Source organism: Nerophis ophidion, linkage group LG05 (genome assembly GCF_033978795.1).
Source record: "Nerophis ophidion isolate RoL-2023_Sa linkage group LG05, RoL_Noph_v1.0, whole genome shotgun sequence".
NCBI lineage: Eukaryota > Metazoa > Chordata > Actinopteri > Syngnathiformes > Syngnathidae > Nerophis > Nerophis ophidion.
In genome coordinates, this window is record NC_084615.1 from 36,272,399 (window position 1) to 36,287,016 (window position 14,618).

The 14,618-nt window shown below is 41.4% G+C and overlaps 1 protein-coding gene across 1 annotated transcript in view; it reads right to left on the reverse strand.

Moving 5' to 3' along the window:
- nbas (NBAS subunit of NRZ tethering complex) overlaps window positions 1-14,618 on the reverse strand; it is a 383,924-nt gene that overhangs the window by 169,831 nt on the left and 199,475 nt on the right. Inside the window, exon 39 of the mRNA XM_061900721.1 lies at window positions 9,815-9,938. Coding sequence (XP_061756705.1) covers window positions 9,815-9,938 — 124 coding nt within the window. The remainder of the gene's footprint in view (window positions 1-9,814; window positions 9,939-14,618) is intronic.

Genomic DNA, 14,618 nt, shown 5'->3' on the forward strand with positions numbered 1-14,618 from the left:
ATGTTACGTTAACATACCAGGCACCTTCTCAGTTGGTTATTTATGCGTCATATAACGTACACTTATTCAGCCTGATGTTCACTATTCTTTATTTATTTTAAATTGCTTTTAAAATGTCTATTCTTGGTGTTGGATTTTATCATATACATTTCTCCAAAAATGTGACCTATACTCCAGTGCGACGTATACATGTTTTTTTCCTTCTTTATTATGCATTTTCGGCCGGTGCGACGTATACTCGGGAGCTACATAAAATCCGAAAAATACAATAATTAGTTTAAGAACATTATGTAAACCAGACTTGGGCAAATCATGTGACCCATTAAGTTTTTGAATCTGGCCCACCGGACATTCCCAAATATTGTTTTAAAATCTTTAAGATCGAAACTGAAGCCGCCATTATGATATGCAGTGATGTTTTCAAATTACCGTAAGTTTTGAACTACACAAAGTTTTAAATGGTTGGAATCTGCGCTTTTGCATGCCATACTAGTTACTATGGTAATCCAATTAGTTACTATGGTCATCTAAGTCACAGCAGCTCAGACGAGGCACCAAGCAGTGTGGGTGGGGAGCGTTTCCACAGTGTGTTTCTAGAGCGGCCAGCCCGAAATGCGGGCGTCAGACGCAGAAGGAGATTTTTACAACAAAGTTCTAAAGCTTAGTAATGTATCAGCTATTTCACATTGTAGGTGTTTTTTTTACCCTTCACATTCATATTTCGCTGTGTTTGTTGCATTTTTTTGGTGTTTCGCTTGATTGTAAAATATGTCGATCGAGAGGAGGATGTGACGTTCAGATGTGGTCAATATTCAGTGTTTTATCGTTCATAGTTAATATTGTAAATCCCACATTCTTTATTTTCATGTACACTCTGGATGTTTCATTCAGTAAAAAAATAAACAATTCCATTCTGTTTAAGGCGGTCAGCCATAACGTTTTTAGCACACAATCAGACATTATTGTGAGGTTTTGTATTAGAGTTCCTAAAAATAGATATACAGGCCCACAGACACATTATTTTCTCACAATTTGGCTCCTCAAGTCCATATAATTGCCCAGGCTTGATGTAACCAAAAGCTCTGAGTCTGTCTGCATAAAACCAAATATTTTTATCTGTAAATTATTGCATATCGTTCTAATGTGTGGCACCTTGAGACAAGAATATGTTGATTGACAGTCTAAAAGTAACACTTGTTATTTTCGCATTTTTATATATAGAATGTAAAAATCGCAAATCCGATTGCAATTTCGGAAAGAAAAATCGCAATTGGGTTTTTTCTCAAAATCGTGCAGCCCTACTAACCAACCAAGAAACATCAGAATTAAAACTTTGGCTGTTTCATCTCTGGCTCCTCCATGTAGTGAAAACAATGCATGAATTAATTCTGTAGTTTGGAGATGTTAGCCAGTGATTGTGAGGATGAATGCTCTTCTACTGTCTCTCAGGCTGATTTGGAGCTTTTACTAAATCATACGGTATTAACTCTGAGGATCAGAAACAGCACACAAGGGCTGAATCATTCCCTGACTTGAGAAAAACAGCAAGAGGGAGTGGGGAGGTTTGTGCCCACAGAGAAGAACGAGGCGGTAACATTGAAAGACAACATGGGGGGAAAAAGTCAAGCATGGCCGCACACAGGTTGCCATTGCGAGGGAGGATTTTTGTGTGCAACCCAGGGGCGGAGCCATGCACCATTTTTCTTTACAAACTCTCTTAAGCGTAGCGACCGCCCTCTTCCTCGTTTTCCTCCCACTGGCCGCTGGCTTTCAATGAGATACACCTCAGAATGAGCTGATTACAGGCTTCCCGAAAGCAACTGATACCATCGGGACAGGAATTACCAGAGGGATAAACACACACACACGTACACACACACACACACGCACACACACACACACACACACACACACAAACACACACACACACACACACACACACACAACCAGTCAATAGATAACTTTGACTTTAAAGCATACATTATTTCTGCTTTTGCACAAAAAAAGACTAGAAGAAAAAAAAAACACTGATAAGGTTTCACACATCATTTCCAAGGTCAGCACTTTTCAACCACTTCCTTACTTCACACATACTTTTATCTAAGATTCTAATGCGGTAAACGACATCTTTATAAAAATACTCAACTGAAAATTACAAATTTTGAAGAAACTAAAAATGCATGGTGGAAAATTATCATCCATCCATCCATCCATTTACTACCGCTTATTCCCTTTTGGGGTCGCGGGGTCATGAATTTCTCAATCTCTGTCAAAGTTGAAAGTTCTTTTTACCTGCATCAGTGTAGATATGGGCATATTTTGAAAGGTTTGGAGCAATCAGGAAAACTTTTTTTTTTTTTTTAAATAAGATGGAGTGTATTTATTTACTTAAGAAAAATAATTTTGGAAAGATTTGAACCAGGTGTGTCAAACGTACGGCCCGAGGGCCGGATCAGGCCCACGAACAGGTTTTATCCAGCCCGTGGGATGAGTTTGCAAAGTATAAAAATTAACCTGAAATTTTTGAATGAAAGAAACAGCTGTTCTAAATGTGTCCACTAGATGTTGCAATAGCAATTCTTTGTATTTTTTTAGATGATGCTACATATGTACAAAACAAACCACACGATGCATCAGTAAAGGAAAATGATCAAACTACATAAATAGCATACTGTAATTTGATTTTGATATAATTGTTTTATCTTGATGTATTGAAAATCAACGCCGATGCACCTGGGGATAGGTTGATTGGCAACACTAAATTGACCCCAGTGTGTGAATGTGAGTGTGAATGTTGTCTGTCTATCTGTGTTGGCCCTGCGATGAGTGGGACTTGTCCAGGGTGTAACCCGCCTTCCGCCCAAATGCAGCTGAGATAGGCTCCAGCGACCCCCCCGCGACCCCAAAAGGGACAAGCGGTAGACAATGGATGGATGGATGGACTTGACTGATGAACATTATCACATAATGTATTAAAAAAATATAAATAACGACAAATAAAAGATATATACTATTAACCGCAACGGGTAATTGTAAAAAAACAATAAAACAACATTATGATTTGTGCAATTGTGCATGTTCTATTTTCAAACAAATAAAACAAATTGAAATTGTGTTTATTTTACCAGTCCGGCCCACTTAGGAGTGGATTTTTCTCCATGTGGCCCCGATCTAAAATGCACCTGTTTTAAACCATTCATTATCACCAAGACGTTACTGCTCAACTTGACCTCCCTTCCTTTGACACTCATACGGATTTCAAAAATAAAAGATTGGAGGCACATCATGTGAACATTAACATTATTGTTTTACACTAGATGCTTACATTGTCACTTTAGAGACACTCAACTGTAAGTAGTTTTTTATATTTACTCGAAAAAGTATATATCCCTGCACTACTTTTGCACTTAAAAGTACATGTTTTTTAGTAATAAATATTATTAGAAAATTTGAGCATTATGTTGGTGTTCAACAGTAAGTGTGTCTATCGAAAACACTCATTTTACACACTGTGGCATTTGTAAGTATTTTTTTGGGTACATATAACTCAATAATATTGTACCGTGGCCCAAATACCATGAAAACATCCTACTGTGAGATTATATCCCTGGTAATAAATGACATTTTTGTAAGTACATTGAAAATTCAAGTAATTATGTGAATTGTGAGTAGCTGCAGCATGTGTGAGTGGGTTTGGAGATGGACTAACAGGGGTGCTCACAAATATCATTCTGCTGTGGACACTTTTGTTTTACATAATGGGAAATCATAAGAAATACACAAAAAACAAATGTTCACTGTGTTGGACGCTGGTTCTCAGGAGGATAAATATCCACAAGGCACTCAATTCGATGGCTTTGGGTTTATGATTGAAGAACTACGCTGGCCCCAAAGGGTCAAAAAGGCTCAATAAAGGAGTGATTGCTGCTGAAAGGCTACAGTTCTGTGGATGACGTGTTTTTCAGCCAAATTGTTAGCAGGATTGTGAAACAAGGGACTTATTAGCGTTTCACCTGTGCAGGCAGGTGTGAAAACAACTGATTGTGCCCCGGTCAACATGCTGATTGAGTGAATCTGTTGGCGTGTGCATGTGCGTGTGTGAGAGAGAGAGAGTGACTTTTCACCCATGTTGCCATTAATTACCTCCACCTTATCTCGCTTCTAGGCGGAAAAATAAATCAATACATTTATTTTCTTAGCTTTCGAAGCATACAGGTGTGATTAATTGCTGGGTTTTATCAGGCACGACGCCATGGAGGTTGACTTTTTAGCACCACCGACCCAGGGACACGGAGAGTAAGTTGACTTAAATATGTATTTGTCTGTCAATGGATTTATTTATGAAGCGTGTGTGTGTGTCTGTTTGAGAGTATTACCATTAAAACATAGAGGCGTGTTTTCATTTGGGGTTTTTTATCAGCAGCGGCGTCACAGATTTTGGCCCGCGGGTGTCATCCATCACAGTGTGTGGCCTTGTTGTTTTGATGCTATCCCACATCGCCAAGGTGACGCATCATTATTTAGCGCTGCATTGGGAGGCTGCACGTGGGTTCATAAATATGAAGCCGTCGACTGTAGTCGACAGTCCAGCCGGTATGTCTGTGCATTTGTCATTTGTATCACTAGCAGCATCCCTTCTTAAGTCCATGCTGTTCTTTAAGGATACTCATTTTCAAAGCAATTGTGCAATTTTGAATTATTACTTTAGGAACCGTCAACAGCTTAAGGCGTATTAGAGTGGCAGACATGCTGGCGCAAATATAACCTCTGCAAAAGATAAGGTTAATTGTTTTGAATGCAGTTTGTTCTAAGTCAATTACCATATTTTTCGGACTATAAATCGCAGTTTTTTTCATAGTGCGACTTATACTCAGGAGCGACTTATGTGTGAAATTATTAACACATTACCGTAAAATATCAAATAATATTATTTAGCTCATTCACGTAAGAGACTACACGTATAAGATTTTATGGAATTTAGCAATTACTGTAGGAGTGACAAACTGTTTGGTAAACGTATAGCATGTTCTACTGTATAAGTTATATCTATTTGAATGAATCTTACCATAATATGTTACGTTAACATACCAGGCACGTTCTCAGCTGGTTATTTATGCGTCATATAACGTACACTTATTTAGCCTGTTGTTCACTCTTCTTTATTTATTTTAAATTGCCTTTCAAATGTTTATTCTTGGTGCTGGGTTTTATCAAATAAATTTCCCCCAAAAATGCGACTTATACTCCATTGCGAATTATATATGTTTTTTCCTTCTTTATTATGCATTTTCGGCAGGTGCGACTTATACTCCGGAGCGATTTATACTCCGAAAAATACGGTATATTAGTTGCAAATCCAAATAAACATGTGCATAGGAGGAACTAATTTCATACAAACCCCGTTTCCATATGAGTTGGGAAATTGTGTTAGATGTAAATATAAACGGAATACAATGATTTGAAAATCCTTTTCAACCCATATTCAGTTGAATGCACTACAAAGAAAAGATATTTGATGTTCAAACTCATAAACTTATGTTTTTTTTCAAATAATAATTAACTTAGAATTTCATGGCTGCAACACGTGCCAAAGTAGTTGGGAAAGGACATGTTCACCACTATGTTACATCACCATTCCTTTTAACAACACTTAATAAACGTTCGGGAACTGAAGAAAATAATTGTTGAAGCTTTGAAAGTGTAATTCTTTCCCATTCTTGTTTTATCTAAAGCTTCAGTCGTTCAACAGTCCGGGTTCTCCGCTGTCGTATTTTACGCTTCATAATGCGCCACACATTTTCCATGGGAGACAGGTCTGGACTGCAGGCGGGCCAGTAAAGTACCCGCACTCTTTTCTTTTTACAAAGCCGTGCTGCTGTAACACTTGTCTTGCTGAAATAAGCAGGGGTCCATGATAACGTTGCTTGGATGACAACATATGTTGCTCCAAAACCTGTATGGACCTTTCAGCATTAATGGTGCCTTCACAGATCTGTAAGTTACCCATGCCTTGGGCACTAAAACACCTCCATACCATCACAGATGCTGGCTTTTGAACTTTTCGCCTATAACAATCCGAATGGTTGTTTCCTCTTTGTTCTGGAGGACACCACGTCCTCTGTTTCCAAATATAATTTGAAATGTGGCCTCGTCAGACCACAGAACACTTTTCCACTTTGCATCAGTCCATCTTAGGTGAGCTCGAGCCCAGCCAAGCCGGCGGCGTTTCAGGATAATGTTGATAAATGGGTTTGGCTTTGCATAGTAGAGTTTTAACTTGCACTTACAGATGTAGCGACCAACTGTAGTTACTGACAGTGGTTATATGAAGTGTTCCTGAGCCCATGTGGTGATATTCTTTACCCACTAATGTCGGTTTTTGATGCAGTACCGCCTGAGGGTTCAAAAGTCCGTAATACCATCGCTTACGTGCAGTGATTTCTCCAGATTTTCTGAACTTTTTGATGATTTTACAGATCGTAGATTGTAAAATCCTTAAATTCCTTGCAATAGCTCGTTGAGAAATGTTGTTCTAAAACTGTTCGACTATTTGCTTACAAAGTGGTGACCCTCACCACATCCTTGTTTGTGAATTACTTAGCATTTCATGGAAGCAGTTGTTATACCCAATCATGGCAGCCAACTGTTCCCAATTAGCCTGCACACCTGTGGGATGTTCCAAATAAGGGTTTGATGAGCATTCCTCAACTTTATCAGTATTTATTGCCACCTTTCCCAACATCTTTGTCATGTGTTGCTGGCATCAAATTCTAAAGTTAATGATTATTTGCAACAATAAAAAAATGTTTGTCAGTTTGAACATCAAATATGTTGTCTTTGTAGCATATTCTACTGAATGTGGGTTGAAAATGATTTGCAAATCATTGTATTCTTTTTATATTTAAATCTAACACAATTTCCCAACTCATATGGAAACAGGGTTTGTATTTCTAACATTTGTTTTACGGGGAAAACTCAAAAATCTTTTTTTTAATAAATACATCTGTTCTGTCCAGCCACTATGGCAAATCATAATAATGTAAATGCTCATATCTGCACTAGAGATTTACTTTAGAAAAGCGAAATGTTGGATAGTGTTCTTGTTGCTTTATTTGTATTTGACTTTAGAAAATGTTTGGGTAAAATGTTCAACAAATTCACACATTTGATTTTTTTTAGGGAGGAATTCACTTAATCATAAACTGGCACCCTATGTTAATAAAAAGTGTTGATTTTGAATTAAGAATATTTTTGAATCGAGATTACTAATCATTGGATGTTAAAGTTAAGGAGTTTTGTCATTTCTAACTTTGAGTGCACCACAGGGCTAGTGACAATAACTGTGTGTGCATGTGTGTACGTGTAAACATAGCAACTGCATATGAGAACAGTTCAGCTGTTGTCATGGCTGTGTTGATCCATCATCACCTTGTTATGTTTGTTTGATATACGTACTGTATAGCACTTTATATTATGTTCAGAACGTACAAACGTTCATCGGCCACACAAAGAGTCAGAAAACTCCAACACCACACATTAACGGTAACTGCCAAGTCGTTACACTATAATGCGACTCACACGCAGCCAAACTTTTGTTATGTTGAATTACTATAGGGTACCATACGGTGGAACCTCAATTTAAGAGCTTCACTGGTTATTAAACTGAGTTTGGATATTAATAATGTGTTGTGCGTGCGTGCCATTATTTTTGCTAAAATTGCAAGTTAAAAGAGGTAATTTCTGATACTGCTTTAAGGCAAAACAAACACGTACTGTACATCCACATTCCCCAGTCAGATTTGTGCTAAATCTACAATTTATTTTTAGCTGTTATTAAGTTAGAGAAATTTTAATAAAAAATGTGCAATTATATATTTTACAGACATTTTACATGAATGTACACTTTATTCCATGTTTGTGCAACAGCAAACATCTCATTGTGCAATATGTGAATGTTTTAAGGCAGCGTGTAGCCCAGGAAGGCCACCAAAACATATTCCTTGGTTGTGGCCCATTTGGGGTATTTAGGTGTAATACACGTTTTCACCACTTGTGGCAGTAATGACAATTTTAAAAGACACGGAAAAAGTCTGGAGCTAAAGACATCAGGTTTAAGATACTAAGATCCAAAAACCAAGCGGTAAACAGCATGTGCAAACAAAATAGTGTGTAATTTTAGTGGGCGTGTTGCAATTGAAAAGTGGTGCACAATTTTGCGTGCACATGGGGCTTTTACCACAGAGACACTTGGTCATTTTCTTCACATTCATGTTATCATCCTCTTACCTGTGTGCAAATGTGTTGAACCAGCAGCAAACATCTATAACCCCTAACGCTTTTTCTGAATCGCAATCGAGACCACAGAAACATATGCACCCTGACACTTAATTCTGGGTGCGAGGCTATGGATTGGATCACCAGCACATTCGTATGTCTGGAATGACTCAAAAAATGCATAATGAGAGATGTCTTTTCATGTAAGAGATATACAGTATTATAGTAATATACTTCCTAAATAAAAAAACAAATGACATTTTTTTTAAATGCATCAATTGAATTGATCTTAGTCAGCCCCTTAAGTCATCCAGCATCTATAAAATTAAAAAAAATATTAGACATATTGTTTATTCAGCAATTTTCTTTTATATTTTTGTTAGACCAAAATGTAGGATAGAACATCATCTGTCGATTGTCTGTCTTTGCAGCACGAGCTCCTCTTTTTTCACAGCCGTGTGCATAAGTAACTATCAGATAGCACGTACTTTTCACACATCCAAAACAAAACACAAAATAATGCTCCCAAAACAGTGTTGATAAATCACAAACCGCGTCCTGTTTGTTATATGTTCATCTTCTCCTTCAGTATTGTGCGTGTATTGATGATCAGCCTATATTCTGCATATTAATGAAGACATCCATCCATCTTCTACCCCTTATGAAGACAGAGACAGAAAATGGATTGTGCGCCTTATTCTGCTCACTTAACAGACACAATCTGCTTTGCACACGTTCAGTGGATCATCTTTGTGTGTGCTATCAAGTTTGCATGTGTTTTAGTACACACAAACCTTTAATAATTCAGGCCCATAGAAAAGTGGTGAAACTGTATTTTCATTTGCACTTTAATTTTATTGACAGTTTATGAAAGAAAAATATTTATTATTTATTTTGTTTATTCATTCGAACAGAACATAATTGTTTCTAAATTATTTTTTGTCAGTTATTTATGAGTCCCTTATTATGCAGTATATTTGGGTATTTTTCTAATCAGCCTGACCTAAGACTTCAATAAATAATAGTTTTGTATCATTTGACAAGGTTGTAAACTGTAAGTAGGTTAGATAAAATTATTGACGACCTTTCAATTAAGAGTAAGATTACTAATACAGTGTTAATATTTGAGTGGACCACCGGCACTTCTGCAGTGGAAACGTTGGGCGCAGAGGTCAAAAAGGTTAAGAACCTGTGATTTAAGGTGGACTAAATTTGATCTTTGAAAGGGTTACGCATTATTCCGAAAGCAAAATCCCCGCCCGGAAATATAGTACTTGTTTAAACTCATGAAAAAAAAAATATATTTTTCATTTTAAATAGGCTTAATCACATGAGGAATGCTCAGGGAGTTTGGGATCTGCTCAAACACACACAAATTTAGGGGGAACATTGCTCATTAAGCTAAATCTTGGACGTTTGGTAGTAAATGTGCAATGTAATGTGTTTCATGTTCCTTGAATACTTGATTCTTCTATTTTTTGAATAGGGATCCTTAACATTAAATTGGAACCCAAGCAATGCCGGGTCTCTGCTTACTTACCTTCTGTAGCAGGAAACGGGGTTCTTCCTTCAGTTTTGGCCTCGGCCAGTTTGCCAGTCCTCAGCAAAACCTCTGCAAAGTTTTCTGGCGGAACATCCTCGTAAGACGAATACACATCTTGACTCTAAAAAAAAATATTAAAAAAGAACAAGTTACAATTTATATTCTGGCTCATTTCAAAGGTGTTTACTACCAAACTCATCCATGCTTTGTGCACGTGCGAATAGAAAAAGGACCTTCCCAATAAGAAGACACGTACAATTATCAGACATCTTGCCTGATTAATTAAAAGGTAAATCCAAAAAATTCTGACCATCCTTTATCCTTGCCTCTCATCCTCTAGTGAAAGTGTTCAGTTAAAAACAACAATGTCATTGATCAGAAGCGTGTGGGGAGTCGTGATTGGTGAGCGCCAGACAGAAGACAGATGGATGGATGGCAGAGGTTGGCGGGCGGCAGGAAGGTACTTGGGGAGGGCTATTAAAATGACATGAGAGCAGATCTATTAGCTTCCTCTGTTTCCCCTCACGTCAACTATTTTTAGCAATCCACAAGATTTGTATCTCCGAGTAGCGGGCCCGTGGCAATCTTTTACAAGGGTTTAAAGGTGAATCTAATCCTTTTCTTTCCTTTTGTTTTCGTCACTTTGTGGTATGTTTCTACCCAACATGTCAGCTTGTGTTGGAGGTTAATAATGGTCATGACTTTGTTTTATTTCCAACATGATTGACAAGTTGAGAAAAATTTCAAGTTTATACTTGCACAACTCAACCAAAAAGCTCAGTGACAGCTCTTTTTTATTACCTACTCTGTTACATGTGTTTTATGTTGCATGATTGCGCCAATAAAAATTCCTAGTTTGTGAACCCGTTCTCAAACAATGGCAATAAAAACTATTCTGATTCTGATTCTGAAAAATAGTAGGAAGTACCAGAGCTTATTTAGCCAACTGCAATACTTGCCGTTTGTTAACTAAATAAATAATTAATCATTTCATTAATAAATTAATACATATAATATGTGTAAAATATATCTACATTAATATTAGTATATCAATATTTTGTAAAAATGCCACATAATGATTGAATAGTGTATTGCAGAAAAAATAGATAACTGCAAAAGTACGGTATATGAAAAAAGAACTGACAGAAAAATTGCACAATGCAGGGGTCTTCAAAGTGCAACCAAGGGTCCTATTTGTGGCCTACAGCTCATTTTATATCTGCCATGTAACACTAAAAATACAATTTGAACAAGAATAAAAAGAGCACTCATATTTAACAAGAAATAGCTTAATATTAACACAAATTACATTGTTTTCCTTTACATTCTAAAACATTTTAAAAAATTTGTGTATGACAATCCGACAATAAAAGTGCATTGCATCAAAAAATGTAGGGCTTTTATTCTAAATTAGTTTAAAACATGCAACCAATTATTTTGCTGTGATTAATCAGAATTCAAAAATGTGATTAATCCGATTACTGCAAAACAATTAATTGCTGGACAGCACTTGTTTTTGCGCTAATAGAAATATGAAACCGCATTCTTTGCATTTTTAGAGTAAAACCATCCATCCATCCATCATCTTCCGCTTATCCGAGGTCGGGTCGCGGGGGCAACAGCCTAAGCAGGGAAACCCAGACTTCCCTCTCCCCAGCCACTTCGTCTAGCTCTTCCCGGGGGATCCCGAGGCGTTCCCAGGCCAGCCGGGAGACATAGTCTTCCCAACGTGTCCTGGGTCTTCCCCGTGGCCTCCTACCGGTTGGACGTGCCCTAAACACCTCCCTAGGGAGGCGTTCGGGTGGCATCCTGACCAGATGCCCGAACCACCTCATCTGGCTCCTCTCGATGTGAAGGAGCAGCGGCTTTACTTTGAGTCCCTCCCGGATGGCAGAGCTTCTCACCCTATCTCTAAGGGAGAGCCCCGCCACCCGGCGGAGGAAACTCATTTCGGCCGCTTGTACCCGTGATCTTATCCTTTCGGTCATGACCCAAAGCTCATGACCATAGGTGAGGATGGGAACGTAGATCGACCGGTAAATTGAGAGCTTTGCCTTCCGGCTCAGCTCCTTCTTCACCACAACGGATCGGTACAACGTCCGCATTACTGATGACGCCGCACCGATCCGCCTGTCGATCTCACGATCCACTCTTCCCTCACTCGTGAACAAGACTCCTAGGTACTTGAACTCCTCCACTTGGGCCAGGGTCTCTTCCCCAACCCGGAGATGGCACTCCACCCTTTTCCGGGCGAGAACCATGGACTCGGACTTGGAGGTGCTGATTCTCATTCCGGTCGCTTCACACTCGGCTGCGAACCGATCCAGCGAGAGCTGAAGATCCCGGTCAGATGAAGCCATCAGGACCACATCATCTGCAAAAAGCAGAGACCTAATCCTGCGGTTACCAAACCGGAACCCCTCAACGCCTTGACTGCGCCTAGAAATTCTGTCCATAAAAGTTATGAACAGAATCGGTGACAAAGGACAGCCTTGGCGGAGTCCATCCCTCACTGGAAACGTGTCCGACTTACTGCCAGCAATGCGGACCAAGCTTTGACACTGATCGTACAGGGAACGGACCGCAACAATAAGACAGTCCGATACCCCATACTCTCTGAGCACTCCCCACAGGACTTCCCGAGGGACACGGTCGAATGCCTTCTCCAAGTCCACAAAGCACATGTAGACTGGTTGGGCAAACTCCCATGCACCCTCAAGAACCCCGCCGAGAGTATAGAGCTGGTCCACAGTTCCACGACCAGGACGAAAACCACACTGTTCCTCCTGAATCCGAGGTTCGACTATCCGACGTAGCCTCCTCTCCAGTACACCTGAATAAACCTTACCGGGAAGGCTGAGGAGTGTGATCCCACGATAGTTGGAACACACCCTCCGGTCCCCCTTCTTAAAGGGAGGAGCCACCACCCCGGTCTGCCAATCCAGAGGTACCGCCCCCGATGTCCACGCGATGCTGCAAAGTCTTGTCAACCAAGACAGCCCCACAGCATCCAGAGCCTTAAGGAACTCCGGGCGGGTCTCGTCCACCCCCGGGGCCTTGCCACCGAGGAGCTTTTTAACTACCTCGGCGATCTCAGCCCCAGAAATAGGAGAGTCCACCACAGATTCCCCAGGCACTGCTTCCTCATAGGAAGACATGTTGGTGGGATTGAGGAGGTCTTCGAAGTATTCCTTCCACCTATCCACAACATCCGCAGTTGAGGTCAGCAGAACACCATCCGCACCATACACGGTGTTGATAGTGCACTGCTTCCCCTTCCTGAGGCGGCGGACGGTGGTCCAGAATCGCTTCGAAGCCGTCCGGAAGTCGTTTTTCCATGGCTTCCCCGAACTCCTCCCATGTCCGAGTTTTTGCCTCCGCGACCGCCGAAGCTGCACACCGCTTGGCCTGTCGGTACCTGTCCACTGCCTCCGGAGTCCTATGAGCCAAAAGGACCCGATAGGACTCCTTCTTCAGCTTGACGGCATCCCTCATCGCTGGTGTCCACCATGGGGTTTTAGGATTGCCGCCCCGACAGGCACCAACTACCTTGCGGCCACAGCTTCGATCTGCCGCCTCGACAATAGAGGTGCGGAACATGGTCCACTCGGACTCAATGTCCAGCACCTCCCTCGTGACATGTTCAAAGTTCTTCCGGAGGTGGGAATTGAAACTTTGTCTGACAGGAGACTCTGCCAGACGTTCCCAGCAGACCCTCACAATGCGTTTGGGCCTCCCAGGTCTGTCCGGCATCCTCCCCCACCATCGCAGCCAACTCACCACCAGGTGGTGATTGGTAGAAAGCTCCGCCCCTCTCTTCACCCGAGTGTCCAAAACATGAGGCCGCAAATCCGATGACACAACTACAAAGTCGATCATGGAACTGCGGCCTAGGGTGTCCTGGTGCCAAGTGCACATATGGACACCCTTATGTTTGAACATGGTGTTTGTTATGGACAAACTGTGACGAGCACAAAAGTCCAATAACAAAACACCACTCGGGTTCAGATCCGGGCGGCCGTTCTTCCCAATCACGCCTCTCCAGGTTTCACTGTCGTTGCCAACGTGAGCGTTGAAGTCTCCCAGTAGGACAAGGGAATCACCCGGGGGAGCACTTTCCAGTACTCCCTCGAGTGTTCCCAAAAAGGGTGGGTACTCTGAACTGCTGTTTGGTGCATAAGCACAAACAACAGTCAGGACCCGTCCCCCCACCCGAAGGCGGAGGGAGGCTACCCTTTCGTCCACCGGGTTAAACTCCAACGTACAGGCTTTGAGCCGGGGGGAAACAAGAATTGCCACCCCAGCCCGTCGCCTTTCACTGCCGGCAACGCCAGAGTGGAAGAGGGTCCAATCCCTCTCGAGAGAAGTGGTTCCAGAGCCCTTGCTGTGCGTCGAAGTGAGTCCGACTACATCCAGCCGGAATTTCTCGACTTCGCGCACTAGCTCAGGCTCTTTCCCCCCCAGTGACGTGACGTTCCACGTCCCAAGAGCTAGCTTCTGTAGCCGAGGATCGGACCGCCAAGTGCCCTGCCTTCGGCTGTCGCCCAGCTCACAATGCACCCGACCTCTATGGCCCCTGCTATGGGTGGTGAGCCCATTGGAGGGGTGACCCACGTTGCCTCTTCGGGCTGTGCCCGGCCGGGCCCCATGGGAACAGGCCCGGCCACCAGGCGCTCGCCATCGTGCCCCACCTCCGGGCCTGGCTCCAGAGGGGGGCCCCGGTGACCCGCATCGGGCGAGGGAAATCTGGGTCCATGATTTTTTTTCTTCATAAAGGTCTTCGAGCTGCTCTTTGTCTGAT